The 24,739-nt window shown below is 44.2% G+C and overlaps 1 protein-coding gene across 2 annotated transcripts in view; it reads right to left on the minus strand.

Moving 5' to 3' along the window:
• Positions 1-24,739, minus strand: part of LOC106609345 (carbohydrate sulfotransferase 11) — a 77,212-nt gene that overhangs the window by 25,978 nt on the left and 26,495 nt on the right. For both annotated transcript variants that reach the window (XM_082977712.1, XM_014208078.3), the window contains exon 2: positions 6,620-6,705. In XM_082977712.1, coding sequence (XP_082833838.1) covers positions 6,620-6,705 — 86 coding nt within the window. The remainder of the gene's footprint in view (positions 1-6,619; positions 6,706-24,739) is intronic.

Genomic DNA, 24,739 nt, shown 5'->3' on the forward strand with positions numbered 1-24,739 from the left:
AATATAGAATATAGAAGCACAGTAATCAATCTTTTGTTTTGTTTTTTACAGTAAACCAGGTGAGGAACACTGCAGTTGAATATAGAATATAGAAGCACAGTAATCAATCTTTTGTTTAGCTTTTTACAGTAAGCCAGGTGAGGAACACTGCAGTTGAATATAGAATATAGAAGCACAGTAATCAATCTTTTGTTTTGTTTTTTACAGTAAGCCAGGTGAGGAACACTGCAGTTGAATATAGAATATAGAAGTACAGTAATCAATCTTTTGTTTTGTTTTTTACAGTAAACCAGGTGAGGAACACTGCAGTTGAATATAGAATATAGAAGCACAGTAATCAATCTTTTGTTTTGTTTTTAACAGTAAACCAGGTGAGGAACACTGCAGTTGAATATAGAATATAGAAGCACAGTAATCAATCTTTTGTTTTGTTTTTAACAGTAAACCAGGTGAGGAACACTGCAGTTGAATATAGAATATAGAAGCACAGTAATCAATCTTTTGTTTAGCTTTTTACAGTAAGCCAGGTGAGGAACACTGCAGTTCACCTTTTACTGTTTTTTCTTTTTTTGTAACTAATTATTTTTGCTTTGATTCAAAGAAACCTATGTTGTGATTTTATTGTATTTCATCAATACATTTCATATTTTGTTCAATGATTCCACTGTGTCTGTAGTATTCTCTCTACTAGTCCTTTTACAGTGATGTATTTACATGTAGTAGCGTAATGAAACATGTATCACATATTTTGTACTACAATATTTAATGATTGTACGAACAACTCCACAGTGAAACTATCGGTATCTTGTGTGTGGGTGATCTAAATGAATCTTCCTATGGTATTTCATGATAAATAAGTTATTTGAACCGATGATTCTGCAAGTGCAAAGTTCCTTTAAAGATATAAATGCACAATGCAAGTGATGACCTTTTTGAGTTTTGTGCCTAGAGTTTTGAAAAATGACCACAAGGTTCTGAAATTAGTGCCAAAGTGATTGTTAAAAAGTGTAACACACCACCGGACAGAGTATGTGAGTATAAACAACGCTATACTGATGGAGTGGACCGGAGTGTGTGTGTAAGTATGTAAGACGCACACAGAGGCAGGGAAAGAGGAAGTCCTAATTATAGCAATACAGAGAGGATAATGACAAACTGCTCCCACTTTCCCTGAGCTATCAACATCTCCACACACACACACACACAGGTCTCTTTCTATTGGCTAAACTTTGCTTCAGTTGGAAAGTATACTGTATACGTAGAGAAACCATGATGAGTAACTATCATTAAAGTGCATTACAGAACAGAATAGAGACCTAAGCCTGTTTTTACCATACTGAGGCTTACACTGTACAAAGGTACTGTACGAGTACACAAAACAGTGCTATGACGTTGAGCCAGTCAGTATGTGTTTGTATGTGTGTAATCTGCTCCAGGCTAGGCTAGGTTGGGGTGTGGTGGTCATTTGTTGTGTTCAGGTGAGAGACTTTCCCCTGTGTGCCTGTTGAGTCTTGCCCTCACAGACGATAGATCTACTTCCAGGGAGGAGGACTGTAGACTGTCTGCTTTCACCAACCACCGTGAGAACACAAATGCAAGCACACCACTGGTATGAGAAAGACAATTGGTTGGTATCATATTTGACTGATGCAACGTTGCTGTGATTCAACAGCAGCGGAGAGAGAGAGAGAGAGAGAGAGAGAGAGAGAGAGAGAGAGAGAGAGAGAGAGAGAGAGAGAGATAGATAAGTGGAGCTGGGGGACATCTATACTGACAGGCCACTCTCTCATTGAGGAGAACAGGATAGAAGACTTGTGCCACGACATCATGTAAACCGCAGGCTCCAAATCTGCCTCTCTCTCATCCTGTTCCATGCTGCACTGTACATGCCTCTTCAGTCGTCAACATTTTTAGCCCAGCGTCCAATCATCCAACCAAAACCAGCCAGGGGAGGTTTGAGAATCCAACCAGAGCAGTGTTAGAGGGGTAAACACAGCATCTGTTTAAAGATGAAGCTGTCTAAACCAATGACATGAAGGCCACACACACACACACACACACACACACACACACACACACACACACACACACACACACACACACACACAGAATATTCAACGAAAAACTATATAAGCTCCTAGTACTGCCTAAAGGGTTAATACAGACAGCTCTCTCTGTTCCTCTGCTACTGCCCAGACAGGTTTCATCTGATGTCTACACAGACAGCTCTCTCTGTTCCTCTGCTACTGCCCAGACAGGTTTCATCTGATGTCTACACAGACAGCTCTCTCTGTTCCTCTGCTACTGCCCAGACAGGTTTCATCTGATGTCTACACAGACAGCTCTCTCTGTTCCTCTGCTACTGCCCAGACAGGTTTCATCTGATGTCTACACAGACAGCTCTCTCTGTTCCTCTGCTACTGCCCAGACAGGTTTCATCTGATGTCTACACAGACAGCTCTCTCTGTTCCTCTGCTACTGCCCAGACAGGTTTCATCTGATGTCTACACAGACAGCTCTCTCTGTTCCTCTGCTACTGCCCAGACAGGTTTCATCTGATGTCTACACAGACAGCTCTCTCTGTTCCTCTGCTACTGCCCAGACAGGTTTCATCTGATGTCTACACAGACAGCTCTCTCTGTTCCTCTGCTACTGCCCAGACAGGTTTCATCTGATGTCTACACAGACAGCACACGTGTTATCATTCTCCTCCGCTCCACTAACACCACATTACAGCTCACAATAGCACAGTTCCATTCATCCCAGTTATGTCCCAGCCAGGGGGCTGTGCAACTGATATCTGCATGCATACAGCACCCTTCCCAACATCCCAGCCAGATCTCTGCGTCAGCATTTAGCTGGTAGGCCCTGGGTTGGTAATGACAGTATTCTGAGTGTATATAATCTGCAGTACTCATCAGCCTGGGAAGAAGGTATTACCATACAGGAGGTGGAACTATTAACCCGTATGGGAATGAAGGCCTGTGTCTCCTGGCCTGAATCCAATGGAGCACATCTGATCAGTCACATAACTGGTGACTTGAGCCGCAGCAGAGATGAAGGGAGCATTGCAACGTGATGGTCGTGTGGTTGTGCGTGCGTGCGTGCGTGCGTGCGTGCGTGCGTGCGTGCGTGTGTGCGTGTGTGTGTGTAGTCCTGGGTTACAGACGGTAGAGCTGGTATTGAGGTTACTAAGATGCCCTGGTATAAACTGTAGAGACAGCTGACAGCTCAGAGGCTGAGGTGCCTGGGGAGAGGAACCACTTGACCGCCAATGGCAACAGCTAGTCTCGCTGTGGTCTGACAAATCACGGAAAATACATTACAGACATACAGTAAATACTTTACAATTGAAATACATTCTGACAACACACACAAACATACACACACAGCTCGGATTCAATTCATTATCCTCTCTCCCTCTCACAACATCCTCAGTCATTCTTTCTGTTTTCCCTCTCCATATCTTTCTGTTTTTAATTGCATCCTCTCTCGCTCTCTCTCGCTCTCTCTCGCTCTCTCTCGCTCGCTACAGTGCTGTGTGTCTCTGTGTTGGATCTCCTCCAAAATACAGAGTCATAGAGGGCAAGAGAGGGAGAGAGGGCTAGAGACGGAGAGATGGCAAGAGAGGGAGAGAGGGCAAGAGAGGGAGAGAGGGCAAGAGAGGGAGAGAGGGCAAGAGAGGGAGAGACAGAGAGAGAGCGGGAGAAAGAGAGCTTCCCAGTCAGACATTCCAACAATCAATGGCACCTTGTTACCCTCTCGTACCTCATCGGCGGTCACATGACCAATCAGGCGCTCTAGGATTGGGTAGTGGGTGGCAGGGCACACATACTAGCACAGTACCTCTTACGTCATTCTGACCCCCTACTCCCCCCACTCCCTCCCTCAACCCCACAACTCCCCGCTCCTCTTCCAAAACGCTACCCCCAACACCAGACACCCCACTGGGGCTTACACTAGCTCCAGTACCCCTCTCTGCCCTTTGACCTCACACATATCATATCAATGGGACTTTACATGAGTGAGGAGGTGTGGAAAACTCCCTGGTGGAAAATGATATATGTCCACGTGCCCCGGGTCTAATCTTAGCTGTTAAACACCAGTTTGATGGCTTCTTGTATACTTTTACAATGTGTTCTGTGGTGAATAGTTGGCAGAGAGAGAGAGAGGGGAGTTTATGGAGAGAGAGAGAGAGAGAGAGAGAGAGAGAGAGAGAGAGAGAGAGAGAAGTTTATGCAAGAGAGAGAGAGAGAGAAGTTTATGAGAGAGAGAGAAGTTTATGCGAGAGAGAGAGACGTTTATGAGCGAGAGAGAGAAGTTTATGCAAGAGAGAGAGAGAGAGAGAGAGAGAGAGGAGTTTATGAGAGAGAGAAGTTTATGCGAGAGAGAGAGAAGTTTATGAGAGAGAGAGAAGTTTATGCGAGAGAGAGAGAGAGAGAGAGAGAGGAGTTTATGAGAGAGAGAGACGTTTATGAGAGAGAGGAGTTTATGAGAGAGAGAGAGAGAGAGAGAGAGAGAGAGAGAGAGAGAGAGAGAGAGAAGTTTATGCGAGAGAGAGAGAAGTTTATGCGAGAGAGAGAGTAGTTTATGAGAGAGAGTGAGAGAGAGAGGAGTTTATGAGAGAGAGAGAAGTTTATGCGAGAGAGAGAGAGGAGTTTATGAGAGAGAGAGAAGTTTATGCGAGAGAGAGAGAGGAGTTTATGAGAGAGATAGAGTTTATGAGAGAGAGAGAGAGAGAGTTTATGAGAGTTAGAGAGAGAGAGAGAGAGAGAGAGAGAGAGAGAGAGAGCATGACAGGTAGCATGAGACGGAGTCTACAACCCACACAAGTGGCTCACCGTAGTGCAGCTCATCCAGGATGGCACATCAATGCGAGCTGTGGCAAGAAGGTTTGCTGTGTCTGTCAGCATAGTGTCCAGAGCATGGAGGCGCTACCAGGAGACAGGCCAGTACATCAGGAGACGTGGAGGAGGCCGTAGGAGGGCAACAACCCAGCAGCAGGACCGCTACCTCCGCCTTTGTGCAAGGAGGAGCAGGAGGAGCACTGCCAGAGCCCTGCAAAATGACCTCCAGCAGGCCACAAATGTGCATGTGTCTGCTGAAACGGTCAGAAACAGACTCCATGAGGGTGGTATGAGGGCCCGACGTCCACAGGTGAGGGTTGTTCTTACAGCCCAACACCGTGCAGGATGTTTGGCATTTGCCAGAGAACACCAAGATTGGCAAATTCGCCACTGGCGCCCAGTGCTCTTCACAGATGAAAGCAGGTTCACACTGAGCACATGTGACAGACGTGACAGAGTCTGGAGACGCCGTGGAGAACGTTCTGCTGCCTGCAACATCCTCCAGCATGACCGGTTTGACGGTGGGTCAGGCATGGTGTGGGTTGGCATTTCTTTGGGGGGCCGCACAGCCCTCCATGTGCTCGCCAGAGGTAGCCTGACTGCCATTAGGTACCGAGATGAGATCCTCAGACCCCTTGTGAGACCATATGCTGGTGCGGTTGGCCCTGGATTCCTCCTAATGCAAGACAATGCTTGACCTCATGTGGCTGGAGTGTGTCAGCAGTTCCTGCAAGAGGAAGGCATTGATGCTATGGACTGGCCCGCCCATTCCTCAGACCTGAATCCAATTGAGCACATCTGTCTCGCTCCATCCACCAACGTCACGTTGCACCACAGACTGTCCAGGAGTTGGCGGATGCTTTAGTCCAGGTCTGGGAGGAGATCCCTCAGGAGACCATCCGCCACCTCATCAGGAGCATGCCCAGGCGTTGTAGGGAGGTCATACAGGCACGTGGAGGCCACACACACTACTGAGCCTCATTTTGACTTGTTTTAAGGACATTACATCAAAGTTGGATCCGCCTGTAGTGTGGTTTTCCACTTTAATTTTGAGTGTGACTCCAAATCCAGACCTCCATGGGTTGATAAATTGGATTTCCATTGATTATTTTTGTGTGATTTTGTTGTCAGCACATTCAACTATGTAAAGAAAAAAGTATTTAATAAGATTATTTCATTCATTCAGATCTAGGATGTGTTATTTTAGTGTTCCCTTTATTTTTTTGAGCAGTGTACTTCACCATTTGTTTTGTGGTTACAGTACGTTGCAGCAATGTAAGCAGAGCTTATTGTACTTAAAGGGAGAACGCAGTGCTCTGAAAAAGAGTTAAAAGAAGTGAAATGTGTAATACTAACTATGCAATCGACCGTTACGCTAAATAAAGCCATCTTCCAGAAGGGGACTACCGCCACGGTAACGGAATATAGGTTTCCATGGCGCTCGTCCATCATGCAGCGGGCGTTGTCATACAGACGTAATAAATAAATAAAGACAGAGTAGCGGGGACCCAGGCTTAGTGACACACACATACACACACATTTATACACACACCATTTGGAGGGAAAGGGAGGACAAGGCTAAAAACAGTCAGTGTCACACCTTTCAAATGTCTCTCTGAGTCAGGCCTAAAACAGCGGGGTCTATATTTACAGAGAGAGACAGAGAGAGAGAGAGAGACAGAGACAGAGACAGAGAGAGAGAGAGACAGAGAGAGACAGAGAGAGACAGAGAGAGACAGAGAGAGACAGAGAGAGACAGAGATGGTTTCTACCTGTGTGGGGTTGTAGAGTTCCTGCAGTGCGTTGCGGGAACCTTTCCTACAGCACACGTCCACCGCAAACTGGTTCCTCCGCATGACTGTTAGAAAGAACAGAGAGAGGACCGTTAGCAATAACCAATCACACTGGAACAACAGCAACAACAACCAATCACATTGTTACAACTTAAACAACAACCAATAAGAGAGTGGGCCTAATAATGTTAACTACAACAGCATTCACATAGAATAAATGACCATAAAGCTATATTCTGTAGGGCCAAAGGGAACTACCACAGCTAAACTACAAAGACTGGTCCCTATACACACAACCAACAGCCCACACAAAAAAGCAGCCAGACAATACCTCTCAAATTACTGGATGAAAGAGCCCACTAGATAACTACATGAGATTGAACAGAAGAGTGGGTGTGGGTGAACAACAATACATTTGAGAGCCTTACTTTTCTCTGTTCTATGTTTCATCATCCTCACTGATCTAAAAGGAGTGGATATGTAATGCCATATGACTGTAGGACAAAGACATTACTGTACGAAATCAGGACAAAGACGATCAACAACGTCTGCAGATTGAGAGAGGGGATGGGGGGGGGACACCCACTTTCTGTATCTTTGTATCTAACCCAGTGCATCGTTTCCTGTTTGTGCTGCGTGTTGTGGACAAATAATAGCCTTTTCTGTCACCTGGGGAATGGATGAGAGCTGAGTGCTTGTTAGTGTAACAAACTACCGCAGACAGTCCATTATACCTTACCTTCAGTAGGAGAGGGGGAAGAGATGCCCCTATACACACACACACACCTCAGTGTGATGGGTGACCTGTCACCTGGCTGTGAAAGCAGCTTCATTATAATTCAGTTAATTCCTGCTCCCTACAGTGTGCATCATATAAACAGGCAATTACTTTGAGCAGAATACACACACAGACAAACACTGATTGCTCTCACTCAATCATTCTCATTTATCCTCTACTGCATCTATGGGCTGTCGACCTAATATGTACAGACAGTAAGATGATGAGAGATAGACAGACATAGACAGACAGACAGACAGACAGACAGACAGACAGACAGACAGACAGACAGACAGACAGACAGACAGACAGACAGACAGACAGACAGACAGACAGACAGACAGACAGACAGACAGACAGACAGACAGACAGACAGACAGACAGACAGACAGACAGACAGACAGACAGACAGACAGACAGACAGACAGACAGACAGACAGACAGACAGACAGACAGACAGACAGACAGACAGACAGACAGACAGACAGACAGACAGACAGACAGACAGACAGACAGACAGACAGACAGACAGACAGACAGACAGACAGACAGACAGACAGACAGACAGACAGACAGACAGACAGACAGACAGACAGACAGACAGACAGACAGACAGACAGACAGACAGACAGACAGACAGACAGACAGACAGACAGACAGACAGATAGATAGATAGATAGATAGATAGATAGATAGATAGATAGATAGATAGATAGATAGATAGATAGATAGATAGATAGATAGATAGATAGATAGATAGATAGATAGATAGATAGATAGAGAGATAGAGAGATAGAGAGATAGATAGAGAGATAGAGAGATAGAGAGATAGAGAGATAGAGAGATAGAGAGACAGAGAGAGATATATAGATAGAGAGACAGAGAGAGATATATAGATAGAGAGACAGAGAGAGAAAGTGAGCAAAGCTACTCTCCCTGAGCCTTTAAATCTCCAAACAGTTCATCCTATTTCCCACACACAAGTAGCTTACAAACCAGCACACATACCTGATCTACAGATTTTGCTTCAGTACCTCCAGGTCCACACACACACACCGCTCTATTTAATCTGCTAGTAATCCTGTCTAAGTCTGGTGTGTGTTAATAGACTGATCACCTTCCCCTTCCACGCACAGAAACACACACACACACACACACACACACACACACACACACACACACACACACACACACACACACACACACACAGGCTTCTTGATATACAGCAAAGCCATCAGGATTACAATGTACGGAGTACAGTTGAGTGTACCCACTACGTGGACCAGCAGGCCCACCTGCCAGCACACCTGTGTCACAGCCCGGGGAGATGTATCCATGGCAACCCCCTCATCTCACCTGCACCCTTCTGATTGGCTACAATCATCAAATGCCCTCTCAGCTCATTTCCTTTGTGCTGAACGCTTAGACACACACACACACACACACGACCCTGATCTGACCTTCCTCATCTACTGTATCTGCTTTATTATGATGGACTTTACCAAGCAGAAATAAACAGGTATGGATGATAATATGGGCTATGGTCAGCTGGATTGTTGTTAAAGGGATCAGAGATTTAGCTGTTTGAGCTGTTTCTGAGAGTTCAGAAGGGTCAAAAGACACAATCCTCACTCACTCTCTCTCTCCCACCACTCTCTCTCTCCCACACTACTCTCTCTCTCCCCCCCACTCTCTCTCTCCCACCACTCTCTCTCTCCCACCACTCTCTCTCTCCCACCACTCTCTCTCTCCCACCACTCTCTCTCTCCCACCACTCTCTCCCTACACTCTCAATTCAATTTCAATTTAAGGGCTTTATTGGCATGGGAAACATATGTTAACATTGCCAAAGCAAGTGAAGTAGACAATAAACAAAAGTGAAATAAATAATAAAAATTAACAGTAAACATTACACTCACAGAAGTTCCAAAAGAATAAAGACATTACAAATGTCATATATATACAGTGTTGTAATGATTTGCAAATAGTTAAAGTACAAAAGGGAAAATAAATAAACTGGTCACAAATCTTGCTGCTGTGATGGCACACTGTGGTATTTCACCCAATAGATATGGGAGTTTATCAAAATTGGTTTGTTTTCTCTCTCTCTTTCACCACATCACCCCACCACCACTGACTTTCTGTATCAGTCTCTCTCATTCCCTCTTGCTCTCCCCAATACCCCCTTTCTCTCCCTCCCTCCCTCCCTCCCCTCCCGCTTGTTAATGCACAGAGTGGTAAGGGTGCCTATTTAAATACCACTGGGGCCAGGCCGTCTCCAGCCTGTACCCAGAGTTTGTGAGAGCGTCTGTGTGTTCCACAAACATCCAAACACACACACTCCGAGCGAAACACACACCACCCTTCATCTTCCATCAGCACCATCTCTCATACAGCAGGAGACCTAACATCCCTCCTCCTCTTAGGGTGTGAGTTTTCGGGGACGACGATTGGCAGAGTCAGGGTTTAGACCTGAGCCAACTCCCCGTGCTTACTGTGGGAGCGCATGACCAGTCAGGCACCGTGTTATACGGTATGTACAGTGCGCATTCATAGCCCGGTGCGCACTGTGCCTGCGCCCCACATTTGCTGGGCTAAAGTGAGCATTCAGCCAGGACGGTTTATGCCGGCTCAGCGCTCCTGGTCTACAGTACGCCTCCTCGGTCCAGGATATCCTGCGCCAGCTCTACGCACTGTGTCGCCAGTGCTCATTCACAGCCCAGTTTGTCCTGTGCCAGCGCCCCGCACTTGCCGGGGTACTGTCACGTCCTGACCATAGAGAGCTCTTATTTTCTATGGTAGAGTAGGTCAGGGCGTGACTGGGGGGGGGGGGGGTTATCTAGTTCTATGTTGTTTTGGTTCTAGTTTCTTTTTTCTATGTTGGGATTTTTGTATGATCCCCAATTAGAGGCAGCTGGTCATCATTGTCTCTAATTGGGGATCATATTTAAGTAGTTGTTTTTCCCACCTGTGTTTGTGGGAGATTATTTTGAGTTAGTGCATGTTGCAACTCTTTTGTCACGGTTTGTGTTTTGTTTGTAGTTTATTGTTTGTTTTGCAAAGTTGCACATTAAAATAAAAGATGTGGAACAATACCCACGCTGCGCTTTGGTCTCCTTCCTACGACGAATGTGACAAGAGCCAGCCTCCCTCCCTCCCAAATCCCACCCATAACAGCTTCTGACATGCAAAGGATTCTAGGAAGTCAAGCATCACAAACCAAGTAGAAACTACAGCAACACACAACAGTGAGCCCAGAATAACAAGATACTAAATCAGATCCAAAGTTGGCATACATATGTCATGTAAGACCATCATTGAAGGAGTGGCTGGAGTGTATATTGGGAAGCACTATATTCACTGTGAGTTTGATTACATACAGCCTCACTATAAATAGTAGTCCGTTCTGCACAAGCTCAGCGGGTCTGTAATCACACAACATCTGCAGCCATCTATCAGCAAGGGATTATGGGATACTGGAGGATTAATCTGCTGCTAATCTTACCTACACACAGAGAGCATCAATTCACTTGCCACTGTCACGCACACACACGGTCAGTAACACACAAAAACACACACAGTCACTAATGTGCATGAGCACACACTGATGTGTACATGCGCTGGCACGCACGCACGCACGCACGCGCACACACACACACACACACACACTGATCCCTCTGTCGGTTTGATTATGTCTAGCGGGAGATAGACCTCCCGCAGACTTTTCATATCTCCCGTGAATGTCTTGTCTGTCCGTGTATATTTAGAAGTGTGTGTTGTATCTCTGATACTCAGAGCTGAAGTACTGAAGATGAGTTAGGACTCAGCAGAATTAGAGCAGGAGCACAGAAGACAGATGTTTAGGCACGCTAGCGCAAATTTATTAAACAAAAGCCTGTCAAATGTGTGTCGGATGGTAATGCGTGTGTGTTGGTGCATATGTGGGGGACGCAAGTCTGTTAATAATTGGATTTATATAGCGTGTGTGTGCATGTGTGCGTGTGTGTGAGCGTCCACAGGGAAAGGCTAGCTGAACACAATCAGAACAGTTGATATGATAGGCTGCTCGTTTCTCCTCTTTATTCATTTAGCTGTGGGCCTTTAATCCTTTATTGAGAATTACTAACATGAACATAAAACACACCCTCATTGTGGCATGGGAACAACCATCAGTTTTGCACCTCACGGTACATATAAGACCACGCTAGTATGGCTCTTTAAACTACACTAAACAAAAATATAAACGCAACATGTAAAATGTCGATTCCATGTTTCTTGGGCTGAAATAAAAGATCTTGGAAATGTTCCATATGCTCAAAAAGCTTATTTCTCTCAAACGTTACATCCCTGCTAGTGAGCATTTCTCCTTTGCCAAGATAATCCATCCACCTGACATGTGTGACATATCAAGACGCTGATTAAACAGCATGATCATTACACAGGTGCACCTTGTACTGGGGACAATAAAAGGCCACTCTAAAATGTGCAGTTTTGTCACACAACAATGCCACAGATGCCTCAAGTTTTGAGGGAGAGTGCAATTGGCATGCTGACTGCAGAAATGTCCACCAGAACTGTTGCCAGAGAATTTAATGTTAATTTCTCTACCATAAGCCACCTCCAACGTCGTCTTAGAGAATTTGGCAGTACATCCAACCGGCATGTAAACACAACAGCCCAGGACCTCCACATTCGGCTTATTCACCTGCGGGATCATCTGACAGCAGCCACCCGGACAGCTGATGAAACTGTGGGTTTGCACAATTTCTGCACAAACTGTCAGAAACCCAGCTCCGGGAAGCTCATCTACGTGCTCATCGTCCTCACCAGGGACTTGACCTGTCTGCAGTTCGGTGTCGGAACTGACTTCTGTGGGCAAAAGCTTCGATGGCCACTGGCACATGGGAGAAGTGTGCTCTTCATGGATGAATCCTGGTTTCAACTGTACCAGGCAGATACAGACAGCGGGTATGGTGTTGTTTGGGCTAGTGGTTTGCTGATGTCAACATTGTGAACAGAGTGCCCCATGGTGGTGGTGGAGTTATGGTATGGGCAGGCATAAGCTATGGCCAACGAACTCAATTGCATTATATCGATGGCAATTTGAATGCACAGAGATACAGTGACGAGATCATGAGGCCCATTGTTGTTCCATTCATCCGCCTCCATCACCTCATGTTTCAGCATGATAATGCACGGCCCCATGTCGCAAGGATCTGTGCACAATTGCTGGAAGCTGAAAATGTCCCAGTTCTTCCATGGCCTGCATTCTCAGACATGTCACCCATTGAGCATGTTTGGGATGCTCTGGATCAACATGTACGACAGCGTATTCCATTTCCCGGCAATATCCAGCAACTTTGCACAGCCATTGAAGATTAGTAAGACAACATTCCACAGGCCACAATCAACAGCCTGATCAACTCTATGGGAAGGAGATGTGTCGCTCTGCATGAGGCAAATCGCGGTCACACCAGTAACTGACTGTTTTTCTGATCCACGCCCCTACCTTTTTTAAAAAGGTATCAGTGACCAAAAGATGCATATCAGTATTCCCAGTCATGTGAAATCCATAGATTAGGGCCGAATGAATGTATTTCAATTGAATGATTTCCTTATATGATCTGTAACTCAGTCAAATCTTTGAAAATGTTGCATGTTGCATTTATACATTCTTTCAGTGTATATAAGTCTCCCAACATACACAACAACCTATTGTGGACATAAAATAGTGGTGCTACAGCTTCATGATATAATGCAATAATCAGAACACTAACTGGACAGATGAGTGGTTTAGTTTGTCTGTAGTTGATTAGAGTTCTATCGCTGTGTGTGGTCTATTGATCGCGTTAGCTTTGAGTACAGGTCCTTGAGTAGGTCGAAGGGTCATTTAGACTGCTGTGTGATCATGCAGGTCTCTCGGAACGAAGCAATATGGTCGAGCGAAGAGGCAAGTCCTCGCCAACGTGAGTTGCTTCCCAGCAGGTAGATGTATCATACGTCCCCGGTAGTAGCTAAAGTAACCAATTTGTTCCAAATTGTTTCTAGCCACGTCTATAAACTAGCTAGCTGGGAGGGGATTATCAGGACGACTGACTGAACAGAATCCATACGTCTCCACTCGACTCTCGCTGCACAACATGCGTCATACATTTGGGCACCAGGCGTGTCGGGTATACCCTCTTCCCTCATCTCCAATGATGGGACCCCTATTCTAAGGCCCCTGAGCAATGGCTGCCCTCTCACTGCCTGACTCAATATTCCCAACATTGAATAGGAATAGAATTTCCCTCCGGGAAACTGGAAATGGGGAACATGACCACAGTGCAGAAACTCTTAGCTATGGAGAAGTGTGTTCGGTTCTTTATGATTTTTAAGTGGAGAAACAAATAACATAGACGCACACACACACACACACACACACACAGAAACAGGATGGATGAATAAACAGAGGAGCGTACTGTAAACCCATATTTGACCACAGACTAAGAGACAGCGGTCAGTCACACAGTCGGAGGCAGTCAAGCATGGTCAGATATGGTCAGAGGCGGTCAAGCGTGGTTAGACAGTCACACAGAGAGATGGACAAACTACCGCAGACAGAAATGAATCACAAACCACAAGCCCAGAGGAGGTGAACATACGGGACCAGTGGGAGATCCATAGTAACGGAAAAAAGAGCGAGATGGAGTGAGAAAGGGTGCAGTGAGGGAGGGAAGATATGGACACAGACAGCAGGAGGGAGGAACCCACTGAACCTCCCTGGGATTGTCACCCCTCCTGTACTGCCCTGTCTTTAACCCGTCCAGTCATGAAAGTGAATGAGTGAACAGAGGGTAGACTAATCAGAGATAGAGAGATAGCTAACATCAAGGCGGTGACCCGATCCTGTAGGTTCATGCTCTACAACATTCACAGAGTACGACCCTGCCTTACACAGGAAGCGGCGCAGGTCCTAATCCAGGCACTTGTCATCTCCCGTCTGGATTACTGCAACTCGCTGTTGGCTGGGCTCCCTGCCTGTGCCATTAAACCCTTACAACTCATCCAGAACGCCGCAGCCCATCTGGTGTTCAACCTTCCCAAGTTCTCTCACGTCACCCCGCTCCTCCGCACACTCCACTGGCTTCCAGTTGAAGCTCACATCTGCTACAAGACCATGGTGCTTGCCTACGGAGCTGTGAGGGGAACGGCACCTCCGTACCTTCAGGCTCTGATCAGTCCCTACACCCAAAGAAGGGTACTGCGCTCATCCACCTCTGGCCTGCTCGCCTCCTTACCTCTGCGGAAGCACAGTTCCCGCTCAGCCCAGTCAAAACTGTTCGCTGCTCTGGCACCCCAATGGTGGAACAAGCTCCCTCATGACGCCAGGACAGTGGAGTCAATCACCACCTTCCGGAGACACCTGAAACCCCACCTCTTTAAGGAATACCTGGGATAGGATATAGTAATCCTTCTAACCCCCCCCCCCCCAAAAAAAAGATATAGATGTACTATTGTAAAATGGTTGTTCCACTGGATATCATAAGGTGAATGCACCAATTTGTAAGTCGCTCTGGATAAGAGCGTCTGCTAAATGACGTAAATGTAAATGTAGGTGCAGATGAAGAGACAGACAGTTAGACAAGGATATCAACCATAAATAATTTGCATGGTGATGCATAGCAGCCACTGCACCAAAGCGCTCACCACACATTAGCCTTCTTAGCATACCTTCCTTCCTCCCTCCATCCTCTTCTGGACCCCCAACATCCCCCTCCCGTGCCCGGCAGTGGTCAACAGGATGGGTGTCTCAAAAAACACCTCCTTCTGCAATCAGGGTGGAAGGGCTGTGTTCAAAACACCACGGGGAAGAACCACACGCTTCATCACGCATGCATTCACTCTGTGTGTGTGTTAGTCCTGAACGTTTCCTCCTGTAATACTGTGGTGGAAGCTTAGAGGATGGGGTAAGAGGTCACACTAGGGCTGACCCCCTTTAGTCGACTGGTCGATTGTCTGGTCAATAGGCTGTTGGTCATTATTTTATTATTATTATTATTATTTTAGATCATTTATTTGTCAGCCAGTTGCAAAAAAACATTTTTTTTTATGGCACATCTTGATTGACACCTGTCTCAGTGGACTAATCCATGGCTGAGGCCACGGGGATGGCTCACCAGTAGTACATTTCCCGTTAATTCCCCTCATTTCTAATCTACAATGTTTGTTTGGTTACCATCATTTCTGTTAATGCGTTCAATATATTATTACCATTACAGTATTATACCGTTCTCATTGTCGGAGTGGACACGTTGTTTGCAAAGTGCACAACCTAGGCTACACTTGAGAGAAACAAATTTTGGTTTATTTCATTCCATTTATGAGTTTTGTCAATTTAGTCATTGTGTTTTGTAAGGACGCGCACCTGATTACTCATAGAAGTAGGCCTAGGCTACCTGACCTGCACCCAAATGTAGGCTTATACAATGTCCCCATAGTATTTCAGATTGTCTTAACTCACCACCACTAATTAGCTGTGGAGCGTCTCAAAGCAATTTTTTCCTTCACCTCCAAACAGCAAGTAAACAAAGTCTGTTTTTACATCCATTGAGAATGACAATAGTTCCTCAAGGTAGCCTATTTGAAAAATCTTTCCAGCTCTCTCCCTTTCCATAACCACACCACCTGAAAGGGGGAAGAAAATGCCATGCTCTGATCCAGTGGAAACATCATAAAAATAGTCCTACATGATTACTTCTTATCCCTTACGCAAATAGCCTACTGCTGTGTCTGTTCTGAGCTCACTGGCATGGGAAACTCTGAGGGTCCAGAACATTTTATACAACGTGGCAAGTTTGTTAGCACAAGCTTTGGGCTGGACCAAGTTGATACAATGTTTCAAGTTCCTTGCAGACAGGCCGTGCATAGCCAATGTGATTTATTTTTAATCAGGATATTTTCTAACTGCAGGCTGCAATGTTTTCATTTGTTGGCTTTATGTTTGTAGGGTATTTTTACATAGTTGCCAATGGCAATAGGAGTTACTTTTAGATTTGAATCATTTTAATTTAGATATCATTTTTATTCATCACATGACAATGATTTTGAGATGGGAAGACTTATAAAATAAATGAAACTATTCCCACGAAAATGTGCATACGAAAATCATAACTGGCACGCAGATCGGTAGAAACGGTAAGAAATTGTCACACCCATACAGTCAACTGAATTATAAAAAGGTATTATGTTTTCCTAGTCAATGTCCCAGATCTGACTCTGTTAGCCAGCTAGAGAGAGGATTACAACACCTTTTTAGATAACAATAAGCAGCATACACACACACACACACACACACACACACACACACACACACACACACACACACACACACACACACACACACACACACACACACACACACACACACACACACACACACACACACACACACACACACACACACACACACACTGTCCTCCTTTACAGTTCAGTTGAATAGGATAGCAGCTGGGTAAGACAGTGAGTATCTGTGACCAATGTCTTTGTACACGTCACTGTTGATTTTAACATGTAAATCTTGGTGGGGCAAACTTAACTAATTGTTTTAGACGCATACCAGTAAAGCCACTACACAACATTGTATTATTTTAGTAGGCCTATGTCAGGGACGTCACTAGAGATTCGTGGATAGGGGGGCTAAGCCTCTTTTAGGAGGGTCTGGGCATACTCCCCCAGGATTTGTTTTAAAGCCCCCAAAACGTCTTTTCATCACGTATTTTTAGAGTAACAACGGGTGTAAAATCGATCAAAATAAGATTATTTTTGGTCAAGGTTGACTTACTTAAATTCTATCCAAATAAAGAAATTAAAGTCCACTCTTTCCCCATCCATCCAACACCAATAAAAGGCACAAAAATGCCTGTACAATCTAGCCAAAATACTTTTTGGATGTTATTGTGAGAGAGAGAGAGAGAGAGAGAGAGAGAGACAGAGAGAGAGAGAGAGAGAGAGAGAGAGAGAAAAATGTGAAGACTTGCAGGTCATATTATACCATTACAAAAAAATCTTTATTTAAATTTGTTGCTCAAAATTAACCCAATAATTCAGACACATGGAACATCTTAAACAGTATTATCCACAATGGGGCAAAACTAAAATCAACTAATTAGCTAAATACGATTTTAAAAACTGAAAAAAAAATTGTAATAAAATCTGATAAAAAAATAAGATCCCAAACAAATATTATAACCTATATTACAGAACTGCTCCTCCTGCTTCTCTCTTTTGATGCTTATTTTGTGGGTGGACGCATCAAAGTGTACCTCTTATTTTTAAAGGTGGCAAAGCGGTCAATAGCACTATTGTGGCTTAGTGGCCCAATCACTTCACCCTCAATGGACATTGGCCAGCAGCATACCACCCTGTATCCCACTGCTGGCTTGCTTCTGAAGCTAAGCAGGGTTGGTCCTGGTCAGTCCCTGGATGGGAGATCAGATGCTGCTGGAAGTCGTGCCAATAGGAGGCACTCTTTCCTCTGGTTCTAAAAAATATCCCAATGCCCCAGGGCAGTGATTGGGGACACTGCCCTGTGTAGGGTGCTGTCTTTTGGAAGGGATGTTAAATAGGTGTCCTGACCCTTTGAGGTCATTAGAGATCCCATTGCACTTACTGTAAGAGTAGGGGTGTTAACCCCAGTGTCCTGGCTAAATTCCCAATCTGGCCCTCATACCATCATGGTCACCTAATCATCCCCAACTTACAATTGGCTCATTCATCCCCCTCCTCTCCCCTGAAACTATTCCCCAGGTCGTTGCTGTAAATGAGAATGTGTTCTCAGTCAACTTACCTGGTTAAATAAATGGTTGCAAGCCATTTCTGACCCATTGTCTTACGCAACCAGGAGTACACTAAAGGACCTTTCACAGGAGCAGCTGCTAACAGGAATTGTGATGGCAACCTGAATGATTTCAGAGAAGGAAACATATCATCATCCAGGAGATTATGCACAGCAAGCATATCTTTGGGAGGACATCTAGCTTCTCTTTTCTGGGCAAGAAAGTTTCTGGCCACCAACATCTCTTCTGTTTTAACATTAATACCGTAGTGCTTGGCAAACTCAGTTAAGCATGATGTACGTTTTTTTGAGTTCGGGTTGCATGCCTGTATGCCTTTGAGCAGACCTGCATCTACAGTCGAGAATCGCTGGTCAAGCTCACAAATCATCCTGTCAAAGCAGTGGAGCAACAACTCTGTTTTCATTGTTTGGGAACATGACAATTCTGTGCCAAAACCCAAGGAGGTCTCCACCACAAAATCTCCCATTTTCCTTTTGCGCTTTTTTGCTGCGTCTGCCTCTAGAATATTATGAATTTCACAGAATGCTTTGGTTCTGTCATATATTTCTGTGGCAAATGCATCTGTGCGTTTTCCTATCAGTGTGTCACATACAGCTTGTTTGCCGAAACAAGCTTCTGCCAGGTCTACAGTCTCTTTCTGGAGGAACTTGTGTAGTCCCTCAGTTATAGAAAGAAGGGACTGAAACATCAGTAGCAAATACACGGTGGAGAACTTATGAAGCTTTGCTCTCAGACCAACAGCCATGGGGGATCCAATGGCAGATAGACAATCAAAAATAGCAGTTAAAGTGTCCAGGACTGCATTTATGGAGCGCAGCTGGCATGCCCAGCGAGTGTTTGAGAGCTGTACAAGTTCAGCTGATGCTATTCCAAGTTTGGACTGAGCTTCTTTGAACTTGTATGTGGTTAACTGGGGATGTACTGAAAAACTAATACACACTCTCCAAGAAACTGAAAAACTCAGCAGCCTCCGGAAGAGACCTGCAAGTATGACACAACACCAAATTACGCTCATAAGCAAAGCAATGTACATAAATTGCCTCCGGATGCAGCACTCTGAATGCAGCACTCTGAGTATTGTACCTTTGCAGGGAAGGGTCAAACTCCTTCAAAAGCTCCATACATTCAAGAAAGTTCCCTCTATTTGTGCTTTCACTAGATTCATCATTGGCATAGAAAGAGAGCCCCTGTCTTCCTAACATTGAGGTGACCGCAACAATTCTCCTCAGATACTCCCTTCTCTCTGCAATATCACTAGCATGGGCAGATGTTCAAATTTGAGCAATGTTCCCATGATTGCTAGTTGCTTGGTAGCATTGTCATGCCCCAACACTGCCTCTGTGTGTTTGTGCCATTTTATGTTTATGGAAGATAAACAAAGCTTTTTTCAAATTTTTGCAGCTATTAATGACAAAAAAACAAAATTGAATGTTTTTGCCAAAAACTCTACCTGGAAAGCAGAAAGCTGCGTTTTTGTGGACAGAGTACTCTACCCAATTGTATTTCTCAAACCAGCAGTGCTGAAATGCCCTTTTCTGTGTACCAAAACTTTAGTGTGGGTAGCTGTTCAGCTTCACTTGTCTGGGCCCAGTGTCTATGTCACCTAAATCGCTCTCATTTCTGAAAGGAGTTACTGCAGCGGCTTGATTACTTTCTTTCTCTGGATCTGTTTGTTGTCCCTCTCTCTCTGGATCTGTTTGTTGTCCCTCTCTCTCTGAATCTGTTTGTTGTCCCTCCCTGTCTAAATCTGTTTGTTGTCCATCTCTCTCTGGATCTGTTTGTTGTCCCTCTCTCTCTGGATCTGTTTGTTGTCCCTCTCTCTCTGGATCTGGTTGTTGTCCCTCTCTCTCTGGATCTGGTTGTTGTCCATCTCTCTCTGGATCTGGTTGTTGTCCATCTCTCTCTGGATCTGTTTGTTGTCCATCTCTCTCTGGATCTGTTTGTTGTCCCTCTCTCTCTGGATCTGTTTGTTGTCCCTCTCTCTCGGGATCTGTTTGTTGTCCCTCTCTCTCGGGATCTGTTTGTTGTCCCTCTCTCTCTGGATCTGTTTGTTGTCCCTCTCTCTCGGGATCTGTTTGTTGTCCCTCTCTCTCGGGATCTGTTTGTTGTCCCTCTCTCTCGGGATCTGTTTGTTGTCCCTCCCTCTCTGGATCTGTTTGTTGTCCCTCCCTGTCTAGATCTGTTTGTTGTCCATCTCTCTCTGGATCTGTTTGTTGTCCCTCTCTCTCTGGATCTGTTTGTTGTCCCTCTCTCTCTGGATCTGTTTGTTGTCCCTCTCTCTCTCTGGATCTGTTTGTTGTCCCTCTCTCTCTGGATCTGTTTGTTGTCACTCTCTCTCTGGATCTGTTTGTTGTCCCTCTCTCTCTGGATCTGTTTGTTGTCCCTCTCTCTCTGGATCTGTTTGTTGTCCCTCTCTCTCTGGATCTGTTTGTTGTCCCTCTCTCTCTGGATCTGTTTGTTGTCCCTCTCTCTCTGGATCTGGTTGTTGTCCATCTCTCTCTGGATCTGTTTGTTGTCCCTCCCTGTCTAGATCTGTTTGTTGTCCCTCTCTCTCGGGATCTGTTTGTTGTCCCTCTCTCTCTGGATCTGTTTGTTGTCCCTCTCTCTCTGGATCTGTTTGTTGTCCCTCCCTCTCTGGATCTGTTTGTTGTCCCTCTCTCTCGGGATCTGTTTGTTGTCCCTCTCTCTCTGGATCTGTTTGTTGTCCCTCTCTCTCTGGATCTGTTTGTTGTCCCTCTCTCTCTGGATCTGTTTGTTGTCCCTCTTTCTCTGGGCATGCTTGCTCTCTCTCACTTATACAGCTCGCATGTTGATCTCTGCCTTGCATAGAAGCCTCTCTTTCTGCATGACCCTTTAAGATATCATGAACATCATTTATTTATGCCTAACAAAAGTAAGACATAAGCTGTCATAAGCTGTACAAATCTAACTGAAAGCTTAAACATCTACTTGCTTTTTTTTATTCACTAACCTTCATCAGAAATGCTCCCTAAGCCCTGTCAGCCTCCAGCTTCTTTCCCTCATTCTTGTCTGCTGTGTTCTGACATGTATTGTTACTAAACTCATATTTACAATAACTCAAGGCTTAATAGGTGATTAATCAGTTTATGTTTTAATTTGTTTGTTTGAACTGGTAAAATCTTCATTTCTCACCGGATTGGCCTTTGGCAGAGCTGCTGGCACTGCCTCTCTTGAAGAATTTCCGTATATCCATCTAACGTTAGTCGTTAGCTAGCCTACAGTTGAGAAATTGAGGATAATACAATGACATTGTGATCAACACTATGTCACCTTTTCTACACATGACCTACTGATAATTGTTTTGCAATGGCCTACTGAATGAAAGCAATTTAGTATGAAAAGATATGTGCATGATGTTACGTCATCCGTCTCATTTATAGCCTGGCATAGATAGCAAGACTACATTAAATATAATGTTAATTAGATATCATCTGTCTCATTTATAGCCTGGCACAGATAGCAAGACTACATTAAATATAATGTTAATTAGATATCATCGGTCTCATTTATAGCCTGGCACAGACAGCAAAACTACATTAAATATAATGTTAATTAGATATCATCGGTCTCATTTATAGCCTGGCGTAGATAGCAAAACTACATTAAATGCAACGTTAACTAGATATCATCGCCACGTAACTTATGTCGAATTTAAAAGACGCCGTTACCGTTAGCTAGCTCGCAACGTCTGTTACACTGTAACTTACAGGCAGCCTCACATAAAAACATATTGGTTAACAAAGGTTTGATTATGACCAAAGTTTATAGTAGTGAATACTCTATCTCTCTGTGTGTGTTCTAACTTAACACAAAATCACATCGTAGCATATCTGCATAAATCCGTCCTGTCAGAGCCTTTTCCTGTCAGTTTACTGTTAGCTAGCAGTCTCAAGCCACAGCAGTAGCTAACGTTAACCACAATTTTAGATACAAGTAGACCTAACTATCACTAGCACGTGCAGCAGTCCTCTGCAGCAGCCCCCCCGGGTCCAAGTGCCCGCCCGGTAAGAAGTTTAAGATGAGATGGAACGGTTGACGAAAAATAAACGAAATCACAGAGAAAATATATTGACTGATATATTGATTTATTTAGGCGGGGCAAATGAATATTTAGCTAATGAATAAAATAGGCATAACGACGTCCCTGGTCTATGTGTTCTAAACAGGAAGGATCCACTTTTATATACTGATGCACAGACAGCGCATTGTGCAAACAAAACAACTCTCTCAAATATCAACTGGAATTACATGGGTCTATTATTGAACTTTCACTGGTAAACATGGTTACATACCCAACAACATTATACTATCCCTCCTCATGGTTACAGACCCAACAACATTATATAGTATCCTTCCTCATGGTTACAGACCCAACAACATTATATAGTATCCCTCCTCATGGTTACAGACCCAACAACATTATATAGTATCCCTCCTCATGGTTACATACCCAACAACATTATACTATCCCTCCTCATGGTTACAGACCCAACAACATTATATAGTATCCTTCCTCATGGTTACAGACCCAACAACATTATATAGTATCCCTCCTCATGGTTACAGACCCAACAACATTATATAGTATCCCTCCTCATGGTTACAGACCCAACAACATTATATAGTATCCCTTCCTCATGGTTACAGACCCAACAACATTATATAGTATCCCTTCCTCATGGTTACAGACCCAACAACATTATATAGTATCCCTCCTCATGGTTACAGACCCAACAACATTATATAGTATCCCTTCCTCATGGTTACAGACCCAACAACATTATATAGTATCCCTCCTCATGGTTACAGACCCAACAACATTATATAGTATCCTTCCTCATGGTTACAGACCCAACAACATTATATAGTATCCCTCCTCATGGTTACAGACCCAACAACATTATATAGTATCCCTCCTCATGGTTACAGACCCAACAACATTATATAGTATCCCTCCTCATGGTTACAGACCCAACAACATTATATAGTATCCCTCCTCATGGTTACAGACCCAACAACATTATATAGTATCCCTTCCTCATGGTTACAGACCCAACAACATTATATAGTATCCCTTCCTCATGGTTACAGACCCAACAACATTATATAGTATCCCTCCTCATGGTTACAGACCCAACAACATTATATAGTATCCCTCCTCATGGTTACAGACCCAACAACATTATATAGTATCCCTCCTCATGGTTACAGACCCAACAACATTATATAGTATCCTTCCTCATGGTTACAGACCCAACAACATTATATAGTATCCCTCCTCATGGTTACAGACCCAACAACATTATATAGTATCCCTTCCTCATGGTTACAGACCCAACAACATTATATAGTATCCCTTCCTCATGGTTACAGACCCAACAACATTATATAGTATCCCTCCTCATGGTTACAGACCCAACAACATTATATAGTATCCCTTCCCCATGGTTACAGACCCAACAACATTATATAGTATCCCTCCTCATGGTTACAGACCCAACAACATTATATAGTATCCCCTCCTCATGGTTACAGACCCAACAACATTATATAGTATCCCTTCCTCATGGTTACAGACCCAACAACATTATATAGTATCCCTCCTCATGGTTACAGACCCAACAACATTATATAGTATCCCTTCCTCATGGTTACAGACCCAACAACATTATATAGTATCCCTCCTCATGGTTACAGACCCAACAACATTATATAGTATCCCTCCTCATGGTTACAGACCCAACAACATTATATAGTATCCCCTCCTCATGGTTACAGACCCAACAACATTATATAGTATCCCTCCTCATGGTTACAGACCCAACAACATTATATAGTATCCCTCCTCATGGTTACAGACCCAACAACATTATATAGTATCCCTCCTCATGGTTACATACCCAACAACATTATATAGTATCCCTCCTCATGGTTACAGACCCAACAACATTATGTAGTATCCCTTCCTCATGGTTACAGACCCAACAACATTATATAGTATCCCTTCCTCATGGTTACAGACCCAACAACATTATATAGTATCCCTCCTCATGGTTACAGACCCAACAACATTATATAGTATTCCCTCCTCATGGTTACAGACCCAACAACATTATATAGTATCCCCTCCTCATGGTTACAGACCCAACAACATTATATAGTATCCCTTCCTCATGGTTACAGACCCAACAACATTATATAGTATCCCTTCCTCATGGTTACAGACCCAACAACATTATATAGTATCCCCTCCTCATGGTTACAGACCCAACAACCTTATATAGTATCCCTTCCTCATGGTTACAGACCCAACAACATTATATAGTATCCCTCCTCATGGTTACATACCCAACAACATTATATAGTATCCCTCCTCATGGTTACAGACCCAACAACATTATATAGTATCCCTCCTCATGGTTACAGACCCAACAACATTATATAGTATCCCTCCTCATGGTT

Source organism: Salmo salar, chromosome 07, assembly GCF_965601325.2.
Source record: "Salmo salar chromosome 07, fSalSal1, whole genome shotgun sequence".
Lineage (NCBI taxonomy): Eukaryota > Metazoa > Chordata > Actinopteri > Salmoniformes > Salmonidae > Salmo > Salmo salar.